The 23,158-nt window shown below is 36.5% G+C and overlaps 1 protein-coding gene across 1 annotated transcript in view; it reads left to right on the top strand.

Moving 5' to 3' along the window:
- Positions 1-854: 854 nt before the first annotated feature.
- Positions 855-23,158, top strand: part of DPP10 (dipeptidyl peptidase like 10) — a 1,394,248-nt gene continuing 1,371,944 nt past the window's right edge. The window contains exon 1 of the mRNA XM_017947908.3: positions 855-1,388. Within this exon, the coding sequence (XP_017803397.2) occupies positions 1,329-1,388 (60 nt within the window). The 5' untranslated portion in view covers positions 855-1,328. The remainder of the gene's footprint in view (positions 1,389-23,158) is intronic.

Here is a 23,158-nt window from a genome sequence, read left to right as displayed (position 1 = left end):
TTTTACAATTATGTATAAATTTATTTTACCAAACTCATTAATTTATTTCATATTAAAGTTATCTGTAATATTTTTAGGCTGTTCATAAAGCCTCCTGAATGTAGTTCATTACTTCAATCTTATAAACCTAGCATTTCATTAGTAGGATACATTTCTGATGAATAAATAGTGCTGGTTTTCAACATCAAATACTTCGCAACAAAAGTTGGAAAAGAACGTTCTGCATTTACTTAAGACTGCTGGATCTTATTTCCGACCAGGATATATATTCCTCTAGTCAATGTTGATGTGACAGTGGGGACTGGTGACTCAGAAAATTTAATTTATAAATATTTATAATTTTTTTGCTTACAATGACATTAGGGACAGAGAGGTGACCGTTTGGGGAGTTGGACTGGCATGACCTAACTACCAGTTTGTCCCAGGCAGTCAAAAAATGTGGCTTCAAGGAAAGCAATGGTCAAAAATAAAGGTTAAAAAAAACCATTGTCTTGCTTTGGTACAATATCAAAAAACTACAATAAGTATTGTATTTGAAGACTTTAAAAATATACCTTAAGCTTTCTCCCACCATACAGAAAGGATAGTCTCTTGGCTGGCTGTTATGGCTAAATTTTAAAAATGTCCATAAGAAATATCAGTCCTTCAACCTACAGATGTAAAACCCCTAAATTCTGAAACTGCCAACAGGTTTTTTTCCACCCCCTACAGCATTTACTTGTGTTTTGGTTGCAAGAAGTACCCAGGAAGGAATAAAATTTAGTAAGAGAATGGGGATGTTATGATTAAAAAAAAAAAAAAAAAAAAAAAAACCTGGGTTTGGAGTGGGGAGAGGGAGAGAGAGAGAGGAATATTTTGCAGTAGAAAAAGTATAATCTGGAGAGACAGAGGAGTTGAGAGTGCCCCTTTAAACTGCAGGACTGCAATTGATCTCTGTATGTTTTCTGGTTTTTGTCCCTTTGAAAAGGGAATGAGAGCCAGGATCATTGGCTGTACTGTGGAGCTGTCACATCTCCATACTGAAAAGGTACACTGCAAGTGAATTTAAACCGTTTTTGGCTTTCTATTCCATATTGCCAAGAGCTTTGAGACTGATGAACCAAGTAAATGCTTTATTTAGGGCTAAGTGAGATACAGATTCCTCCAATCTGACAGCGTTTCAGCCTCCGGAGTGAGGAAGCAGCAGAAACAGAAGCAGCAGAAGCAACAGCAGTAGCAGCAGCAGCAGCAGCAGCAGCAGCCCCTACTGAAGTCCAATAGAGGAGACTTGATCTCTAGTTCATTCTGGAACTCCGCCTGGGATTGTGTACTGTCCAGGGTCCTGAAACATGAACCAAACTGCCAGCGTGTCCCATCACATCAAGTGTCAACCCTCAAAAACAATCAAGGTAGGATCTGGTTTTGTTTCTTCCCTCTGCTTCTGCACATGTGTCTTCATTCATCTACCTAACACATGGGCATTGATAGGGGTACTGATAGTGGACATACCTATTGATTTGAGTTTGAATTGAAGGTTGAATCACAATAAAGCATTTGGCTCTGCATGTGTATGTAGACTGGAAAGAATAGTTTCCACTGAACACTTCTTTCATCCTGATGACTTCTTTTTACTGAGAATCTATCAGTGGTATATTTCCAGATGAAAGTTTAGTGAGTGTTTAGAAGAGTTTCCAGTCCATGCCAATTTTCTTGATAGAACTGGTGAAGAATTTGCAAACTGCTAGAAATAAATAGCATCAAATTGACTACAAGTCTGAAAACAGAATTTCATTGTCATATGAATTTTGGATCTCTTATCCTTTTTTTAAAAAAAGCTCATCCTTTATTGTGAGCATTGAACTGGTGTTTATACTAAAGTGATTATGGTGAGAGAGGATGAAAGACTAGAGAGAGAGTATAAAATCACATGTCCTTATTTATATCACCATGTAACTCAAAACCAGTGAGATGATTGGAGACACTCTTTAATGCAGGTGTTGTTTAAAATTTGAGGCTTTTCTGACAGCACATGGTTAAAGGCAAAGAACAAACTCACAATTTCACTCTTCTGTTTTAGTTTCAAGTCATGCTTATACCAATCTCTTTGTTTTCATTTGGGATGCTTTTACTTCCAAGAAGGTTTATAAGTGACCAGGCTTCCAATCAAAGTTCACTCTATTTTGCCATTTACTTGAATTGTATTATTATCTGTGTGGATATTTTGCATCTTGAGGGAAAGTGATGGATTTGTCTGAAACTCTTTTATGAAAAAAAAACAAAAAAACAAAAACAAAAAGAAACGTGATATCCTGACAGGGCATCTTTAATTACTGCAATCTCTCATTAACATACAAGTGCATACCTTTTGCTACTATTCCAGAATTTGATAAGCCTGACTTTTTATGATTTACATCATATTTTGTTTATGTCTCAGGCCTTTAATAATATTGCATAGACTGTAATTACAAAAGGAATACAATTTTCAACAATGTCTCTTCTTCATGAATTTACCTACCCTTTGCCAGAGTGTTTCAGTGATAGATAAACCATAAACTAAACATGTTCCTCTATTTATTAGCAGTGACTTTTAAAAGCAATGGGGTTTCCAGGGTATATTAAATGATGCATACTTAGATTCCCATCACACATAAACATAGGGAGTTAACTGAAATCATGCAGAACTCATATTCAGATAATTTATACCATATCTAATAACAAAGATATGAGAATCTTTTTCAGTGTTAGATTTTCTGTGCTGTATTTAAGTTTAGAAATAAAAAATGTTGAGCTTTTGGATATAAGTTTTCCTCTGTGTATCAGTTTTCCCACATACATCAATTGTCTAAGCATATCACCATTGAACAAAGTCAAAATAGTAAATACATGACACTCTACATTGGGATATATAAGCTCTAGTGGGAAGTATGTGTTGAAGTCTAAAGTAGGATAGAGTTACAAACTGGCTGCCTACTGCTGAGTATGTCTTGAATGCCATAACATAACCAGTGGCTTTCTGTTTAAGAGTTTGAGGTCACAGGAATGAAGCATTTATTTTCCCTTTTCTTTATTGAGTAAGCACAAATGACTACTACTTTCTGAGACTTCAAATCACTTCCTTTATTATTGCTCTGGCATTGACTGCCCACAAACAAACTGTGGAACAGAAAAAAAAGAAATGCTTCTAGTGTAGGGGTTTTACATCATCTTGCTGATCTTGCAGATGCTGGTTTTTCCTTCTAACTGCAGCCGTTGAATTGAAATGAAAAGCATCATAAAAATTGGACAACCCACCACTTAACAATGTATTATATTAATGGCTTAATGAAGGAATCTTGAATCAAAGCTCTGGGTAATTTGGTTAATTGTAAAAGTTAAATTCTTTTGTGCACCCCACTCCCAATATTGCTCTGGGGAGCAAAAAAAAAAAAAAAAAATGCTTGTGATGTTCACAAAGTATATATAGTTGCAAGCACTAAGCTATTAAGGGAGTAATTACTTGAGTATTTTCCAATTTGCAACAGTAAAAAGGGATGAGTGCAAAAGCTCTCTTAGTTCAAATTATGTGCTCAATTATGAAACATTTATGGCTTTTGGAATTTATACTAAAAATGGCTATCTATATTTAGGTAATGCATTAGCCTATGAACAAAATGCAATAACAATCTAAAGAAAAACTCTAAGATGAGAGGTTTCTGGGAAGCTATGGGACATTGGAGCTCAAAATACTCTTTGAACTTTTAGAATTTTCGTTTCAAGCATGGTTGTTTAAAGTGAATTTTTTTTCTCACTCTTAAAGTTACTATCGGATAATTTTAAGTAACCCTCCCTCATGGAATCTGGTTGACCTGCAGATAATGATAACCCACTTTGAGGATCTGGAAATAAATAACTTGCAGATTGATCCATTTTAGAAATTCGAAAACCTCTAGAGACTTCCCCCAAAGCTCAGTGTAATAACCTCTAGGGAACTTTTCCCCCATCAGTATAGTAAATGCTGAATATTTCTTCTCTCAACAGTAAACTACTGCTAAAAAGAATGCAATGGGCATGAACAAAAATAACATGCGTTGCTAAAATAGCTGTAAAGACCAAAAGTGTGCAGGAGGAGAAAAAACAGCTGTGTGTGTGTGTGTATGTGTGTTTTCTTCTCCACCTGAAGTTCAAGAAGTGGTGAAGTCTATAGTGGGTCAAATTCAGCAATTGTTGCCCATGAAGGCTGTTTGTGACCATGATGTGTCAGAGTTGGAAAAGAGGGAATTGGGAGACGTTATAATGGAACAAGATGATCAACAGTATTCAGGTTGCTTGACACTTGCTTTGGTCATTCTGGCCATTCTTTAGCTCAGCCAGTTACTGACACACTTTTCCTGGCATACTTGGGCAGGTATGTTCCTATCATCAAAACCAGTAAGGGAGAGAAAAGGGAGTCAAATAAGGGTGCCAAGTGTGTTCTCAGATCACTTTGGGTGAAATGTTGAATGCAATTCACTCTGAAAACTTTCATCTATTTCAGAGCTTGTAAAGGAGTAAAGCTTTTCCTGCTATGATTACAAATCTTCCTGTGAAGGTAGCAATACTCTTTTAAAAAAATCTTTTACTCTGAGATCTATAATGGAAAATTTTAGGAACTATCTGGGAATGCTAAATAGAGAACAGATCTGTGGGTTATTATAAACGTGATTTCTGAAGAATGTCCCCCACCATGGGTAGCAAACTTGATTTTTTCCTTCACCGTTATGGCTTCTCTTGGCTGCACTGAAAGTAAATTAAACCTTTCAGCTAAATCTCTGGTCTTGGTTTACTTCTTTTGCTAGTCAAATTGCAAACTTAGAATTTTGCCTCTAAAATGTGCAGATTTTTTTCTTATTTCTTTCGCATTTGAATATCAGTCTAGCATCCATGTGTGTCTAGAGTGAGTAGAGGAAATCCTTCATCCTTTTTGAAGTTGTAAATTGTGAGTAACTTATCTGGGGTGGTAATTCCTGGATCAAGAATTATATGTATTATATTTTATATGGTAACTCTGAAATACAGTACACAATATTTCTTTATGCTTCCTGTTTAGTGACCAGTCTTCCTCTCTCTCTTTCCTTTTTACGAGACCTGCCTGATTTATTTTAATACCGCCTTCACACCCAGGTTTTCACTTCCATTTAGAAAAGCGTCTCAAGGTCTAAAAGTTCTAGTTACTTCCTACATAGCCCTACTGCAAGTTTTTACAAACTATACTTAAACGAATCTTTAAGATTTTCATTGTCTTCAGAGTACATATTGAGCTGGCAGACTTTTTCATGGTGATTTTTTCTGCCTTTTATATTGTAATATTGATGAGTCATTGTGCTAATAAAGACTTTTTACCCCTTGCTACTTCTAATCCATAGTCTCAGCCAAATGAGGCATAGGAAACAGAAGATAAGGGGGTAAAAGAGGATGAAAATCTTATTACAAGTATATATTGTTAAGTTTGTAGGCTTGGAATATGGTGGTTAGGAAATAATTTCTTTAGCAAATTGGTATTTTGGAGTGTGACATTGCCATGAACTGGCATGATGAGATGGCTTGGAAATATAGCATTGCAATCTCACTGGTTATTTTTTAATTTTTTTTTTTTTTTTTGAGACAGAGTCTCACTCTGTTGCCAGGCTGCTCACTGCATCCTCCGCCTCCCAGGTTCAAGTGATTATCCTGCCTCACAGCCTCCCTAGTAGCTGGGACTACAGGTGCCTGCTACCACGCCCAGCTGATTTTTATATTTTTAGTAGAGACGGGATTTCACCATGTTGGCCAGGATGATCTTGATCTCTTGACCTCATGATCCACTCCCCTCAGCCTCCCAAAGTGCTGGGATTACAGGCGTGAGCCACTGTGCCCGGCCTACTTGTTGTTAATTCTATACCCCTAACCTAAATGCTGGACGCTGACAAACCTGTGTTTCACATAGTACTTGAACTTGAATTGCAAGTTATTCTTAAAGGGTATTTCATAATTAAACATATAAATTACATCCACAAAAATTTAGAAATGCAAGGAGGGTTTAATAACAAAGAATCCACCTCTGTGTGTCATTGCAATATGCAAAATGGAAGATTCTTCAGTTTCACTATTACAACATATGAAATTCTAAGTGCAAAGATTCTTACATACTTCTATATTGTACCTTATCTTAGAGAGTCTTCCTAGGCCGAATCCTAAGAACTTTACTCATAAGAAAACATAAAAAGAAACTTTATAAAATTATCGACTCAACATAGATTCATACACACCAAAGAGAGTTATCTCTGGTAACTCTACAACAACTGAATTCACCAGTGAGTTCTATACTTCCATTTAAGCAAGGTACAGATTTTCCTTCAGCATTAGGATGAGTCATTCTAAGTGGTGACAGATGATGAAATGAAAAGAAAAAACTTACAAAAATTAGAAATGAGGATACTGTATGTGTGTGAGAGAAAATTTTTTTCTCTTAGCAATGGTCTACATATTTTTAATTATTCTGACACAGCTTCCTTATAGGCTTAAGGCAAAATCACAGCCTGTGATGAACATGAATAAGACCATCTGCTAATGACAAATTTATCACCATTTACAATTTCCATTTATGGTCAAGTATTTAAATCTTAAATAATTATAGGACAATTTATTTCAAATTGCTATAAATTCAGCTGTTTTCAAAATGAAGCATTACAGTTTTTTTTTTCTTTTTAATAAAGAGTAACTATAATAATTGGCCAGCTTTACATTTTATAGCTTATATCTTCATGAAATCAAACGTTTCTTTTTTATTTGATATAGTGTTTGAATGTCAACTTTTACTTTTAGGAAGTATTCTCATATAATATAAATTTCAAGGTAAATTTAAACAGTTTTGTGAAATATTTAGTATTTATTTTATCCTTGAAAAAGTAATGTGTTAATAATTTTTTAGAAATTCATGTTTTGGTCAGTTAGCGAAGACATTCTTGATGGTAAATTTGTGATGACAAATTACTAACTCTCACTGAAAAGACATTATGGTTCTGCAAAGAAGCATGGAGGTAGTAAGCTAAGATAGTGGTTATCAAAGTGCTCTCCCTAGACCAGCAGCATCAGCATCTCCTGTGAACCCATTAAAAATGCAAATTCTCCGTCTGACTTCACCTACGAAATCAGAAACTCTTGGGGTAGGGCCCAGCAATATTTGGTTTAACAAGCCCTTCAGGTGATTCTGATGCATATTGATGTTTTGGAACCACCGAGCTAAAGGATTACAAAATAAGACACACCCGTGCTATTGTCAGCTTGTAAGAACTGTCTGTGTTTGGGTATCATAGAAGACGTCTAAACAACTTCAGAATGATACTCAGGGTTATTAAGTAACATGACTTCTATGAGAGCCAAAATTTCATCATTAGGTTTATCTCTTTTATTCCTTACAGGGATTACTTGATACTATGCCTTTCACCCAGTAGACATTAAATATATATTTGTTGGTTATTAATGACTGTTAAGGTCATTTAGTAGAGATGATGCTCTAAGAGGACCTAAATAATATTGTAAGACCTTACTCAACAGGTAAGCAGGTTAAAGGCCTTGCTTTTTGTTCTAAATTCATAGAAAATTTATCAGAGAAGTATACTGATATTTTGGCTTTTGATGGTTTTGTTCTCTGATTTTGGTTTGGGACCATCTGGTAATCAACACATTTTGGTAACTAGAGGGATTTAGAATCATACTAATTTTTTGTCCAGAAATTGTGCTGGACAAATATCTCCCTTCTTGCCAGCTGTATCTGAAAATCGTCAAACAATGGTGGGGAGGAATACCATCACATTAGCCTTTCTCCTTGTCTTTATGAATGTTCTTTGGCCCTTAGATATGTGCCAGGTTGGTAGGGCATAACTGGAAGTAGTATACAACTGGAACAACATAAATAATTGTGAACAAATCTGGCCTTCCACAGACAGACACAGCATAATATTACATTAGCAGAACCAGATTCAAGCTGGGGGATAAACTGTGAAATAAGGAAATTACCTCTGAACGGGCTTATTTCTTGGAAATTCTTCATAGCACTCTGATGTTCTTCTTTGTTTTTTATAGTTACCACTGGGAAGAAAAGTAAAATGCATATGGCCTACACTACTACCTGCAAACGGATATAAGGTGGATCAGATGGCTTTTTCTTTAGAGGGGCATCCTTAAGTTGAGTTCTCACTCTCCCTTTACCACATGAATCATGTGGCCTTGGGGAAGGCAATTAACCCTGTTAAGTATTTTTCCCCACTAACAGAAGGGCAATAAACTTAAATTATCTGCCCAAACAAAAATGCTATGTAAGTGCTTTGTATTATGATTTGTTCTAGCAGCAATTTTTAAGGATACGACATTTTCATAAAGAGTTGAATAGTGAGAATCAATTTTTATGACATAAAAGCTGAGAATTTTATTTGCAATTATTATTAACTATAATGATGATAAAAATTCATTTTGAAGTCACCAGGGGGATGAAAAGTATCTTCTAATGTTGTAGTAACATCTGCAAGATTTCATCATGAACCTTTATCAGGGAGGTAGGGGAAGAAGAAGATTGGATTCAAATGTCATTGAAAGAACTGATTAATTCAGTAAAAAAATGCAGTTACTCATCCCAGTGCTGTGCTACCAAAATGGAAAATACCTGGGTAGCTGCAATGATGGTACATATGGTTGCACTGAGGAGGAATTTTATCATGGAATAAATATAGTCTTCATATTATCTCTGTGCTTCTAGACTTGATATTTCCTTTGCCTCACATACCTTCCCCATCCCCCAAACCCCAAAAATGGTTATTTTAGCAAACTCCTATTCTTACTTTAAATCTTATGCAGAATTTTCTCGGTGAGCATTTTCTCACAGTCTCCTAGTCAGACTGTTATGTTCTTACCTAATCACCTGTGTTCTCATATAGTCTTCTGCACCTCTTGAATAACAATTAATCTTTTGAGTTATAATTATTTGTTTCCATGTGAGTCTCTCTACTAGCTATTAAGGGGCTCTGATTTTTTTTTTTTTTACTTTTGTTAATCTCAGTACCTGTCCTAATATCTGGCACATGGCAGGTGCTCAATTAACATTCTTTAAATAAAAGAACAGTCAAAGAAAGCTATACATTCATTTGTCTTCCCAAGAAATGTAGTTTGACTTTTGAGTTCAAAAATATACTGGTCTTTGTTGAGTTAAACAGAACTAAACCTGTTACTTTGAAATATGCAAACAACATTTGAAGGAAATAACAAGGTTCCTCAGGGATTGTGAAAACAATGTGCTATTTCTCTCGAGGATAAGTGGCTTCTGTAAGTAAAAAAAATAGGTTTTCATTATGAGCATTTTTCTACATTAAGAAAGTCTTGTGACCAAACAGAGACAAACCCTGTCGTTCTGTTTTGGAGCTTGGGTTAGTATAGCAGACACAGGTTACTGCTGATTTCAGTAGGTAGGGCTTTTCAGGGGACTGTTTGTTCTGGCACTCTAGTGAGGCTTTTTATAACCAGAAACCTTAATTTCCAAGATGAATCATTGCTGACGGACTGAAAAGCACCACTTCTCCCAACTCTGGTTTCCAGAATTCTGCCCTAAGAAAAATGAGTTCCACTTCATTTTAATGGAAAGTAAATAGCATAAAATTACTTATTGTATTTAAAGATTGGCCCTTTATTTATTTATTTATTTATTTATTTTGATTCAGTGAAAGAATTAGGACAGAGAGATGATGCAAGGCAGGCATTTTTGATCAAGGATGGATAGCTATGGCAAAATTTTTCCTTTAGGTATATCCTCTGAAGGAAATAAAATAGAATGAAAGAACAAACTCACGAACTGTTGTCGGATGATCAGTGAGCACAGCATGGTGTGAGGAATAGAGCACTGGACTTGTTCTCTCATTGTTTCAGTTATTCAATATTTCATGAAAGAGAATTCAAATGTGAGTAGGGCGATAGCTTTTGTTTTTGAAGAGCATGGCTATGATATAAATTGATACGATTACAATGTAAAGTGATGAGTATTAAGTGGGATAAATACTTAGGTTTGTCATCGGTGGGAAGGGGGGCGTTCACAAAATCCAAGTCAGAACTCTACATAGGAGTTAGATTGATAAAGAAAGGAAAAGGAAATAGTTCAGAAACAGAGAAAATGTGCAAAGATGAAGAAAAAAGGCAATGCAACTGTCATGAAAGCCCTTAATAGTTGAGACCAACTAGATTACAGAGGGTAAATGATTGGGAGGGGTGAGAAGCAAGGCTGAAAATGCATACAGGGAGCTGGACTTTGTGTTATTTTTCAGGATTTGGCTGTATTCTGACAGCAAAACTTAAATGCAAATAGTGCAGGGACAAGATCTTGGGATGTAAATTCAGGACCCAGTTCTATGACCCTGGGAAACATTCCTGAGGTTTGTGTCTTCAAGTAAAATGTAAAGATGGTAACACGTCCCTGGTCTGTCTTTCAGGATAATCCAAATGTAAGATGTTATTATTAGCCAGACAGGCTTTACAGAAGGTAAATCTTAACAAGAACAAAAGATTTGTTCATTAGCTTCATTTAGAAAGGTACCACCCACTTTCTTGAAGGCTATTAATAGCTTAATAGATGGTCTTTAAATACTAATTAAGTGGTAGCCTTATAATCTAAAAGTGTCTTTTTTGACTAATGCCAATCATTTAGCTGTACCGACATTTTCCTCTTTAATATTTGAAAATAATATACTGACAATCATTCTCTTGCATATTGGTTGCTGATTCATTATTTCAACAATGCCTAGTAATACATGAATGGCTTCTGTTAATAGCATTGTATATAATCTTGAGGAATACCTGGAAATTTCAGGTGTACAGATATGATGATTATTTTCTTCCTCATTCTCCCGATTACATATGCTATATGTTGTCTTTAATAAAGATACCTTGTGTTTTTTGAAAGATCAGTTCCAAGGGGTCGGGGGTGATCTCTCTTGATGGCTGGCACCATTTTCAAGAGGATACAGGAAAAATTAAAGTGCATTTGATGTGCTGTGTTTCTATAACCATACAACTTTAAATATTTCTTAGAGATATCCTAGTCTAGACTCTCATTTTGCAGACAAGAAAGCTGAGAATTAGAAAGGAAAAATAGGCAAACATGAGCATTGTCCATTCACTCCTTTAAACACGAACCACACTCATGATCATGGTCTTTTGAGATCTGGGGTAAATTAAAGAACATATAGATTTTATTAATTGAGATGCTTTTCATTGAAAGCATCAGAAAATAACAGAAAAAGTTAAATAAATTGGCTAAAAGATTAAGAAATTATAATTTCCCAAAAGGAAAAAGTCCCTTAGTAGAACACCTCCAGGGTCAGTTAAATTGATGCCCAAATATCATGGCCTAGACCCCAGCCTCTTTGCATCTTTCTGCTTTGTTTTTCTCAAACTAACTTCTGTCATGGTGATTACATGGTTTCTTCAATTCCATAACTGGTCTGCAGACATGACAACTGACAATGTCCAGTAGACAAAGAGTGGTCTCTTTCTTTGATGTTCTTTTTAAGAAAGAGTACCCCACAACTCTTGTTGGTTAAAACTAAATCCTGCACCAATTCCTTATCTAATTGCTTGATGATCCACAGGATTGAGTGGAGAAAATAGAAAAGTAGGTAGCACAAGTAAATATTGGATTCTGTTGCAAACAATCAGGGAGATTGGACAGTTTGAAGGTAGAAAACAAAAAATACCTACCACAGGGATCAGCAAAATAGATTTTAGAATCTGATAAACACATGATGTGCACCACACTGTGAAAAATAGGCAATGCCATGGTCCAAGCACACTTTCAAAAAAAATGTGTATTAATTTAAAATATAACATTGTTCCTGATTGCTCCCCTTATAGCAGAGGCTTCTTTGATCACGGTTCCGCAAAAGGGCAGGTAGAAAGAAGTCTCATCTCTTTTCATATTAAATGACTCAGTATCCAATCAATTTTCATTGTGTTTTCTTTCCTTTATTTCTTTTTTCTTTGCTAACATGTCATTGGACTTTCTTCTATTTGGGGAGCATGAAACAAAATAATGGTGGTATTCCTCATCAAATAATTCAGGTTCTCAGGGCCTATCACTATTACCTCTTCTCTGGTACATCTAGGGATGTGAAGTTCGTATACAGTCAGGAGCATTGTTCTTAAACCTTCATTGTAACACCCAAATGTTACAGGAGTTGCATGAGGATTGTGGTTACATGTGCAACAGTTGACACTGTGATGACTGGGATGAGCACGCACCCACCTAAAGACATACCAGAGCAAAACCCATTCCCCCTCCAAAGAAATACTTTGATCTTTGACTTTTGTTTGCTATATTCACTATCGAAATCCTTGTACTAAATGGTTTCATTTTATAAACGAGCCTTTTAAATTGTGTATTCTGTTATTTTGTCTATCCATACGTTAATTCAACAAATGTTAATTGGATATACAATAGATACTGTGTTGCACAAATGAGGAAACCAAAAGGGATAGGACACAGAGCCTGTCTTTAAAAAGCTTACAGTCCGAAGCCTTTTCTCTTCTCTCCTTGCTTGGGATGAAGGAGAAAAGCAAGGAAAAGTAAGTCATTGATGACCATAGCATATGAAAAGTGTCATGACAGAGGCAAGAAGAATGTGTTCTGAGACAGCAGAGAAGGGGCTCCTCACTCCAACTGACAGATGAGTTTGGATCTTTGAACTGAAACTTAATGGGCAAGCAATAGCAGCTTGGTGAAGAATCGGGAGAGAAAAGAATGCTCCAGATGGTGCCATATGTGAAAGGGAGGTTACCACCACCACCATCATTGGGGTAATCATCATTATTATCTCATCGCTACCATTGTTAAGTGCCCAAACCATGACACTTTTCTAGGTACTTTTATGAGATATCTTTAGTTCCTACAGTGACTTAGTAGTAATTATTGTTCTTATTTTATAGATGAAAACATTAATTTGCCCAAGGTCACCCAGACTGTAAGAGGTGGAGATCATGCTTGACTTCAGATAAGCTTACTACAAAACCGAAGCTGACTGTTCATGCTTTCTGCCTCCTATGTGAGAGTCTCCTAACTCTCTCAGGTTTCCACCAGCTAAGGAACCAGTTTTGTTACCCAGGGTTCCCTGCTATTTGAAGCCTCTCAGTTGAAGTTTCCTGTTTTCTCTCATGAGAATGCTTCCTGTTCCTTTTAATCTGCCTGGTAGTTACTGCTCCTCATTCGGGTTGAATTCACAGGGAATTTGCCTCATCTTGCAAGATTTCTCAATCTTTTTTTTTTTTTTTTTTTTTTCCAGCCTCAGGAAGATGACTTGCTTTGTCCTTCCCTCCCCCTGCAAACAACATCACATTTATGTCTATTTATCTTTGTTTATCCTATCCCTTCACTCTCTTTCCTACCCTGTCTACCTTCCACTATATATTGAATCCACAGCTAGACTGCAAGCTCCTAGAAGCCAAGGCAGCCTCTCATTTGTCATTGTGACTTCAGTGTCTAGCATTATTCTTGACACGGAATGAAGTCTCAAAAAGAACTTGCTAAATAAATGAGTGAGTGAAGGCCATCCAATGTGAGGAATGCTATGTTACTGCTCCGGAATATTCTTTCATAGTATTAATGTTTCATTTTATTTGATATATAATCACATGGCTTTTATTCCAGAAGACGATATCACCATAAGAAAGGTAGCTAAATACATTCTTGTTTTTTTCAAGGGATTTTATTTCTATTTTGTGTGTGTGTGTGTGTGTGTGTGTGTTTGTGTGTGTGTGTTGGGGGTGGTGGCATATGTATTTAAGACAATAAGATAGAAGATATAAGAGGTGGGTTTTAAAAATGTAAATACAGGCTGGGTCCAGTGGCTCACGCCTGTAATCCCAGCACTTTGGGAAGCCGAGGTGGATGGGTCACCTGAGGTCAGGAATTCCAGATTAGCCTGGGCAACATAGTGAAACCCTGTCTCTACTGAAAATACAAAAATTAGCCAGGCATGGTGTTGCATGCCTGTAGTCCCAGCTACATGGGAGGCTGAGGCAGGAGAATCGCCTGAACCTGTGATGCGGAGGTGGCAGTGAGCAGATATCACGCCACTGCATACCAGCCTGGGTGACAGTTCAAGACTCTGCCTCAAAAAAAAAAAAAAAAAAAAAAAAAAAAAGGTAAATACAGCTGTAGTTGGCTTATTGCTAAGTTATTTCATTGGAGTTTGGCTGAAAAGGTTTAAAGTGATTTCAAGTTTGGAGAAGTTACTTTTTTCTATAATAAGAAGAAAATATCTTCTAAGCACCTACTCTGTGCCAGAAAGTCTCATACCCACAAATTCATTTACTTTTTACCATTTTCCTGCTTAGTAAAGTAGTAAAATTCAACAGCTAAACAGCTGATCTTCATCTAGCCCTCTGTATTCAGTATTTCTTCTAATATTTCCAGATAGACATTATTCTCATTTTACCAAAAAATTTTAAGGGCTTAATTTTTTGAATACAAAAGAGGTAGAACTGGGCCCACTACTCAGCCCTGCTTTGATTCCTTAGTTCAAACCCATTGCATCATACCACATGGCAATACTGCTTGTGAAAATATCTAACTTAAGGGTACTTACTTCTAAAATATACCGGCACTTGACTATCCACACAATCATTATTTGCTGACAGATGGGTCTTTTCAAAGTCTCACGTTTTCACAGTCATCACCCCACTCAAGTCCTTATCATATATTACTAATGGAGACTGTAAGATGAGGCCAACCTGGAAACATCAGAACTGGGAACTCAGACCTCAGTGAGGCAGGAGAAACAGTAGAGAATCCAGAAAGTGCATCTAATGGAAATACTAAGCAGGATACAACACCATAAACTAATTTCAAAGGATAGCTTAGGGTCTGGGAGAGATGGAACATTGAGAAGTAAGGACAAGTTTGCACAAATCTGGATGGCTGGTGATTTTAAGTCCATTTGGATTAGTAACTTCTTAACATTAGAGGCCCAGGCAGAGGCATCTGTAACTATCTTGGTCTAGCCAGGGTCAGGGTAAGAATATTAGCAATAGCAACCATGTCAGGAATATACATAGGATTCAAGTATTTGCAAAACATTTTAGATTTTTTTTGTATTGAATGTCAACCACAGTCCTATAAGACGCACATACTTATTATCGACAGGATATGATAAAGTGAAGAAGGAAATGTATGTTGTGAAATAAAAATAGCAGTGTATAATGAAGTATACATACACTGTACAGTTTTATAAATTGCAACACATTTTGGAAAGGCAACTGCTTAAGAGAGTGGTTGTGATTACACGTACAAAATATTTCAGGCATTTAAAGTACTGGGCTGAATTTTTCCCAGTCATTAAAATAGGGCATAAGAGGTAGCGTATGTTCTAGAGATCACTCGAGTACAATAAGCCAAGGGCAGATATGAAGCCAGCATAAAGTGGGGCAAAGATAGCAACAAATATCATATTACAGTGCGTGTGGTCTATTCCTGGATACTGTGGTTATAGAGTCCAAGTTCTGCTGCCAATGCCACAATAAGAAAGCCATGGACAAATTTAGAAAACAGTTAATAAGAGTGATGCTATCTATGCCTGATCTAGCTCCATCTAGGGAGAAGGTTCGAGAAAGAGTTTGAGATGAGTTTGTGGCGTAGACCAAGAGTAAGATCAAGGAGGGTAGACTTGGGTATATAAATAAAAATTGGGTTCAATCTTAATGTTCAGGAGAGAACAGACCCTGTGTCTGTTGTATCTTACACAGACTGTGTTGGTCAATACAAATAACTGTGTCCATTTTGTTTCACTTGCTCTAACTTAGAATTTCTCAACCTCAGCGCTATTGACATGTTGGGCCAGACCACTCTTTGTTGTGAGGCTGTCCTGGGCATTGAAGGATGTTTGGCAGCATCCCTGGCCTCTACCAGTCAGTAGCCCCTTCCCCAGTTGTGACAATGAAAGGGCCTCCAGACATTGCTAGTGTCCTCTTGGGAGCAGAATGAACCACTGGCTTAAATGGTAGCTGTTGCTGCAGGTGAGGAAAGTCTGAGACTAGGAGTAGGTCTGGGTCATCCTGGTCTCATGGCTTCTGTGAATTGGGAGCCACTGCAGCAGTCTATTTTTGGGCCTTTCTGAAACTGAGGATGGTTGAGCCACCCAAAGAACACTCAGAGGACGCAGCGTTTGTCAATCAGGATTTACAGATGGAGGAATTTGGGCGGAGAGTTAGTAGTCTGCCCCCAAATCACATGGAAGAACTGATACTTATATCCCTGGAATAACATTCTATACCCTATCTCTTTTCTCTATAACAAGTGGTTTTTATTTTATGCTTTGCAAGGCCCCAACACTTAGGTATCGAGGGAGAGGCAAAGCAGGAAGGACGCTCCTGCATTTCTGCTCCTATCCCTACTCCTGTCTTGGCTGAAGTAGCACAGCTATCACTATCCCATGCCGAGTATGGTTAGTGTTCCTTTTAAAATAGTAACAAATAATGTTCTCTGAATTATTCCTCTATGCCTGCTTGGAACAGAAGACAGACCAGCGTTAACCCAGAAAGCAGCACAACAATATTCCTTATGTGCTGTTGGAAGTCTCTTTTCAAGGGTAAGGCAGGCTGAGGCTGCAGGGTAAATTTGAAAATCAACAAGGTAGAAAAATACAGGAACTGAGACTCAAAAAGGCCATTTCATCATCCATTCCTGGTCTCTTCCCAGAACAGTCATCTTCTTACCTCCATATTTCACTCTTCCAGGCTATCCTGTGCTATTTTGCCAGAGTTTCTTTCCTGGCAAAGCCTTCACAAATAGTACCCCGTTCTTGAGAATCTGAATTCTCATCCTGATAGCATCTTGCTTGGCAATCTTCAAATTCTATATTAATCTAGGAAGTTCTCACTCTACCCTTTTTCATAAAATAGGAAATCATCTCAGGGTGGAAGAATCACAACTTGACCACTCATCTCTCTCCTATTTGCCTGTCATGAAATCTAAAATTCTACATTTTGAGATTGATTTTTTTAAACAAAGAGGTTGACTGCTCTAGTTATTTTCTTAAAAGAAGATGAACTTGAAAATTTTGACATATGTATATTTTGTCAGCCAAAGGCATACCATCTATTTCAGGAGGCAATATTATATCCTTGCTAACAATGTGTGCTTTGGAATCAAACTGCCTCAATTCATATTCCAGCTCGTTGCTTTTAGCAATATTATCTGAGGCAAGTTTTCAAAATCATCTGAACCTTCTTTTCTCATCTGTTAGATAGGATAAAAGTGTTCTCTATATTGCAGTATGGCAATCAAATGACATGATACATGCAAAGTATTTTTAAAAATAATAAGTAATCACCAGCTTCATTATTATTACTACTTTTTTTTTGAGGGGTCATTGATAAAAGCAAATGCACTATTGAAGAGATCATTAATAAAAGTCAATACAATATTGAAGGTTATCTTGGCCAATTTCACAATCATCTCTGAGTTATTGGGAAACAGGTGTTAAAATGAGTACATCAACAAAACTATAACTACAGTAAGGCAAAATAATATGAAATGAGTTGCGAAGACTAAATCACTCTGATAAGAATCAGATTCTCACTGTAGTAAGCCAGTAGAATTTACAAGTTAGATATTTTAAAATGTGATTTATTTTGTCCCTATTATAAACCCAGTTTTAAGTGGATTTGTAGGCTTCTAATGGAATTTATGCCATCTTGATTGTTACTTATGGAGAACTAAGGATTTCTGAAAGAATTTTGCCTTATGTATTAAAGAAAACTTTAAAAAAGAAATCCTAATGTGTTACTGAAGGTTATACCCAGTATTTGATACTTTAGATCTAAAATAGTTTTATACAATCTGGGTAAATTAGAAAATTTACCTAAATGTCTTCTGACAAATATTTTATTTTATTCTTAATATGGGTCTTAGAAAGAGGAGAATAATATAGGCAAATTGCTACAATCTTTATCAATTAAGTAAATTTCTAAAAATGTTAAGGAATGTGTAACACAAAACGAGCTGAAGAATTGTTTGCAGTATGAGTGTTGAAAATGTTGGGTTCGTCATGGTTGCCATTCCCTATATCATGCATGTTCTTACAGTTGCTGTGACCTTCTCTTGTCCAGCAGGACATTGACATGCAGCAAGTAATGTACTACTAGAAGATGTAAACAGTGATCTGGCTACTATGCCAGGACAGATTTTATTCTAAGGTTCTAAATTGGTAGTATCCCCATCACTGATTATATCAGTCAGTGGACCATGCTATTATCACATGCTACATGACAATCTTAGGGGTAAGAAACATGTCACAATTTAGAAAGAGCTATACAAAGTCTACTTACAGAGACTGGTGTCAAAAAAATTTGTGAGACTTGGGAAAATCATGTATTTTTTTTCCTTTCATCTTCCCTGGATTTTCCTTATTCCTTAATACATGCAAAACTGATGGGGTCAGTTTGGGATCTCAAAGGGAATTATCTGTTCTGTATTACAAGAAGTCTCATGGTGAGCTATGCTTTATTCAAAAAGGATAAAAACAATTTAAATTAAATAACAACAGATAATCATCGAGTTTATTATAAGGTATTGCCATTTGAATACTACAGTTTTACTATAGAATCTTTGTTTCAATACTTTTTTTCAATTTTATATGTGACTTACTGCAAGAACTTATTCTGTTATTTTAATGTAGCAATGTTTTTTATTTTTCTTGAGTAGTAGTAAAGAGGGTTATGTCCTGTTATCATGGTGATTTACCCCTGCCATCCATTCCTGGGGAACTTCCTTGGCTGCTATGGTCCATGTGGTGACAGGGTATTCCTGGGTGGACATGACGTGCAGAGGGTACAGTGACATTAAAGCCCTTTTCATTACCTGAAATCTTTTACAAACCATCTACCAAGGTATGTTAGACCACGTAATGTTTCAATGCTTTCTTGTGTTTTGGTATAGTACTGACTTTTTAAAATCTATAGATATTTTGTATATAATTTCAGATTAGCTGAAATAGCTAGGGTTTAATTAAAATTACTTCCTCCCTGGAGAAAAAGCTCCTTTGTCTGAATGGTGATAATTCTGAGTATATGATTTAGACATGCCTATTATAACTGCATAGTTGAAAAAAATTACTGAGTAAATTCACAATTTAAACAGGATAACACAAGGTGTACATTTAAGTTATTTATGACACAAATTTTTTTCTGGTCTCCACTTAATGGAAAATATAGAACACTGTGCATTACTTTTGTTTATTCATTATAGGACTATTTTTTAGGCCCTTCTTTACCTACTGTAAGCTTTGTAACTTGGTTTGTGTTACTTTCTGCGTATAAACTAATGAGGAGGCATATTTTTCAATAGATATGAGCCTTTCACTAATTCAGAATGCCTATTTCTTTAATTAGTACAAATTAGAGATTATGTTTTTCTCTGAACAAAATGCATTTTTATGTCAATTAAATGAGAATTTTTGATGAAATGTTTCCTAACAGAGAGTAAGTAATTGTGATATAATTGTTTGTAGATGAAAAATAACTGCCACATTCATGGCAAATGTGAGTTTAATGCAGATGATTTTCATGATTATGATGTGTTTTATGCCGCTTTTTATACCCACGGTTTTGGAAGCACTCATAGTACCAGTTAAGGCAAAAGCATCTTAATGTTTGTTTTAGTGCTTGGCAACAAATACAGTCTATAAAATATGTAGTAGTTAATATTAAAAGCACATGCCAGATTGTAACATAAAGAGTTTATTCAATCTCTTTAAAGTCATCAATTTTAAGCTTCATCTGAATGGTTAGCATTTGCGTTCCTTATGATTTTCAGCAGGTGAGCTCCTGTGAAGTTAGGAACTGGCTACCCCTGCAAGCCCCCATTGGCACAGCCCCGGTCTCTTAATGAGCTTGCCTCATTGCTGAGTGAGCAAAACACTCTTAACAATGCTCCTTTTGAGCCATCTTTGTTGGAGGGGGAAATAAAGAGAGGCGCCAAGCCTGCAAATTCTTTCCTGATCCCATTGGTTCACCAGGAGAGAACAATTTTGTTTACCATGGTTGCGGTTTTTCAAGGTTGCCTTTACTTAGGATTTGATTACCTGTCTCCCTCCACCAATCAGCGTCTCCCACACACTCTCTTGCCTCCAATAATGACCAGCCTCCTTTTTTAAGACCAGCCTCCTCTTTATCATATTGCATTACGTACTTGACGAAAGGAGACCTAGAAGGCTTTAAGAAAGATAGAGTAATGTTTTGCTGGCGTAGAGGGCCTGTTCTTCGGAGACAAATGCTTGCTTTTCATTTTGATCAGCTATCTGCACTTAAAAGCCTCCGAGCCTGGGACATGTTAAACAGTCTGGGGCTCAGTGTTCTCATCCGGAAATTGGAGGATTAGAAATAACATACAAGTACCTGGTACATACCAAATATGATAGAAGATAGCTTCAACCTTTGGTTATAAGAAGAATGGAAAATGAAAAACAGACAGGTGGAGAGAGGGAGGGAGACGAGAGCTGCGTGGAGCTGCTGGTTAGGAGGTAGGAAATAATGAGGCCTCGATCGTCTAAGATACAGAAGTCTCTACTGAATTGAAACGAAGCGCTACAATGTTCCTTCAAATTCGTCGCAGTTGATAGAAAACTGGAGCGGAATGTGATATCAAGAAAGGGCTTGACGAGGATGACCAAAGCAAATGGATATGGAGCTTTATTGGAATGAAACATTATCCTGTAACATCAGGTAATTTTCTGTTTTAAAAAATACACTTTAAAGTCTTAGAATAATTTGATATTTACCGACAAGTTGCAAAGATTGTACAGAGCTCCCACATATAGCAACATAGTTTCCCCTATTGCTAATATTTTACACTACTATAGTACATTTGTCACAGTGAGGAATAAACGTTGTGGCACATTACTATTAACTAAACTCCATACTTTATTTAACTTTATTAGTTTTTCCCTAACCTCCTGTTCCAGGATCCCCTCTATCACATGACATTTAGTCATTATTTCTCCTTAGCCTTCTCTGAACTGTGATAATTTTTCAGAGTTTCTTTTCAACAACCTTGGCAGTTTTGAGAAGGACTGGTCCCTTATTTTGTAGAATGTCCCTCAAGTGGGTTTTTATCTGATGTTTTTCTCATAGTTAGACTGGGGTCATGGGCTTTGGGGAGGAAAAGTTCAGAATGGATATACTCTTCAATTCTTTTCCTAACAAGGATCTATGCTACCAACGTGACTATCACTGATGCTGTTAACCTAGATCACTTGGCTAAGATAGTGTTTCAGGTGTCTCCACTACAAAATGCTCTTCCCCCCCTACTTTGCACACCATACTCTCTGCAGCAATAGTAGGCACAGCCTACCCTTACATGGTGGGAAATTATTCTCTATCTCCTTCAGACAGGGCAGGTATCAACATAAATTATTTAAAATTCTTCTATTCAGACACCCATCTCTTCCTCTTCTCCCTCCCCCTGTTGACTTTATTCAATCACATACTTATTGAATCACTTCGCTCCTGCATACTTTTAGCCTAAGCCTATCATTTTTGTTTTGTAAGCATCTCCTTAATTTGTGATACCATAATAAACTCGAGGATTATCTTGTATATTCTCTGTCTTGGACCTAGAATCAACAATTTCCCCAAGGACTCTGGTTTCTTTCATTGGAGAATGGCTTTTGAAACCAAGATCTTGGTACTGGGTGTGCCGGTCGCTACAGGGGATTCATTGCTTCTAGGCCCTCTCAGTGGACTATGTGTGAATACTAACCCACGTATGTATACATATCTGTAATTATTTCAATAGTCATCCATCTGTGTCCACATTAAATATTTAAGCATGAGTTCACAATGATGTTTCCTACTCTAATACTGTACCACATGGATCCTTTGCTTGTCTGTAACCTCCCATTTGACAACTGAGAAAATGGGATCTTACTCTTACTGGTTCATTTACTTACTTTCTCCATCCAGGTATACGTACATGAAGAGTGGCTTCAGGATTGGTAAGTTATGTTCCTTTGAAAAATAGCTTTACCAACTAGGGGACAGTGCTTATGTGCAGTTCCTTTGCCCTTTTATCTTCTGCTTTTCAATCATTTCCAAAGTTACTTAGGTCAACAGTTCTTTAACCCACCCTCTTCAGCGAGGTTATGCTGTACACTTAGCATAGAGTTAGATCTTTTTGTCAAAGTGTGCATTTCATCTTGGGATCTCTCAATCTACTGGTATTTTAAATTTGCATATGTTAAATGTATTCTCTGCTCTGTAAAGTTCTGTGAATTTTGACAAATATACAGTGTCATGTATTCATCACTGTGGTACTATGTGGAATACTCTCACCACCCTAAAAGAATCTCCTGTGCTTTACCTAGTCAACTGTCTCACTCCCCAAAGCCCTTGAAATCTCTCATCTGTTTTCTGTCCATATCTTTCTGCCTTTTCAAGAATGTCATATGAATAAGATCATAGATTATGTTGCCTTTTCAGATAGGCTTTTTTTTTTCCATTTAGTAATATGCATTTAAGAATCATCCACATTGTGGCATGGATTAATAGCTCATTCTACTTTATTGCTAAGTAATATTATCTGTGGATATGTCCGTTTGTTTATCCATTCGCCTTCTGGAGAACTCGGTTGCTTTGAGTTTGGGGTGATTATGAATAAAACTTCTAGAAACATTCAGGTGCAGGGTTTTGTGTGGACGTAAATTCAAGTCAATTGAGTAAATACCTAAAAGTGAAACTGATGGGGAATATGGTAAGTCTAAACTGTCTTTCAAAGTGTCTATACCATTTTGCATTCTGACCAGCAATGAAGAGGAATGCTTCACCAGCAGTATGGATATTGTCATTTTTTATTTTAAGATTTCAGTCATTCTAATAGGCATGAAGTGGTATCTTGTTGTTTTAATTTGCAGTTCTCTAATTACAAATAGTGCTGGGCATCTCTTTATATACTTATTTGCGACCTGTATATCTTCTTTGGTGGGGAGTATGTTCAGTTATTTTGCCCATTTTTAACTGGGTTATTTATTTTCTTATTTTTGATTTGTAAGAGGTTTTCTAAAGAAATATTTCAGATACACATCGTTTATTAGATATGTGAGTTGCAAATATTTTCTCCTAGTCTGTGACTTATCTTTTCATTTTCTTAATAGTGTCC

The sequence above is a fragment of the Papio anubis genome, chromosome 10, assembly GCF_008728515.1.
Source record: "Papio anubis isolate 15944 chromosome 10, Panubis1.0, whole genome shotgun sequence".
Classification (NCBI taxonomy): domain Eukaryota; kingdom Metazoa; phylum Chordata; class Mammalia; order Primates; family Cercopithecidae; genus Papio; species Papio anubis.
Note: the sequence above shows the minus strand (reverse complement) of the source record. Positions and strands in the feature narration are given on the sequence as shown.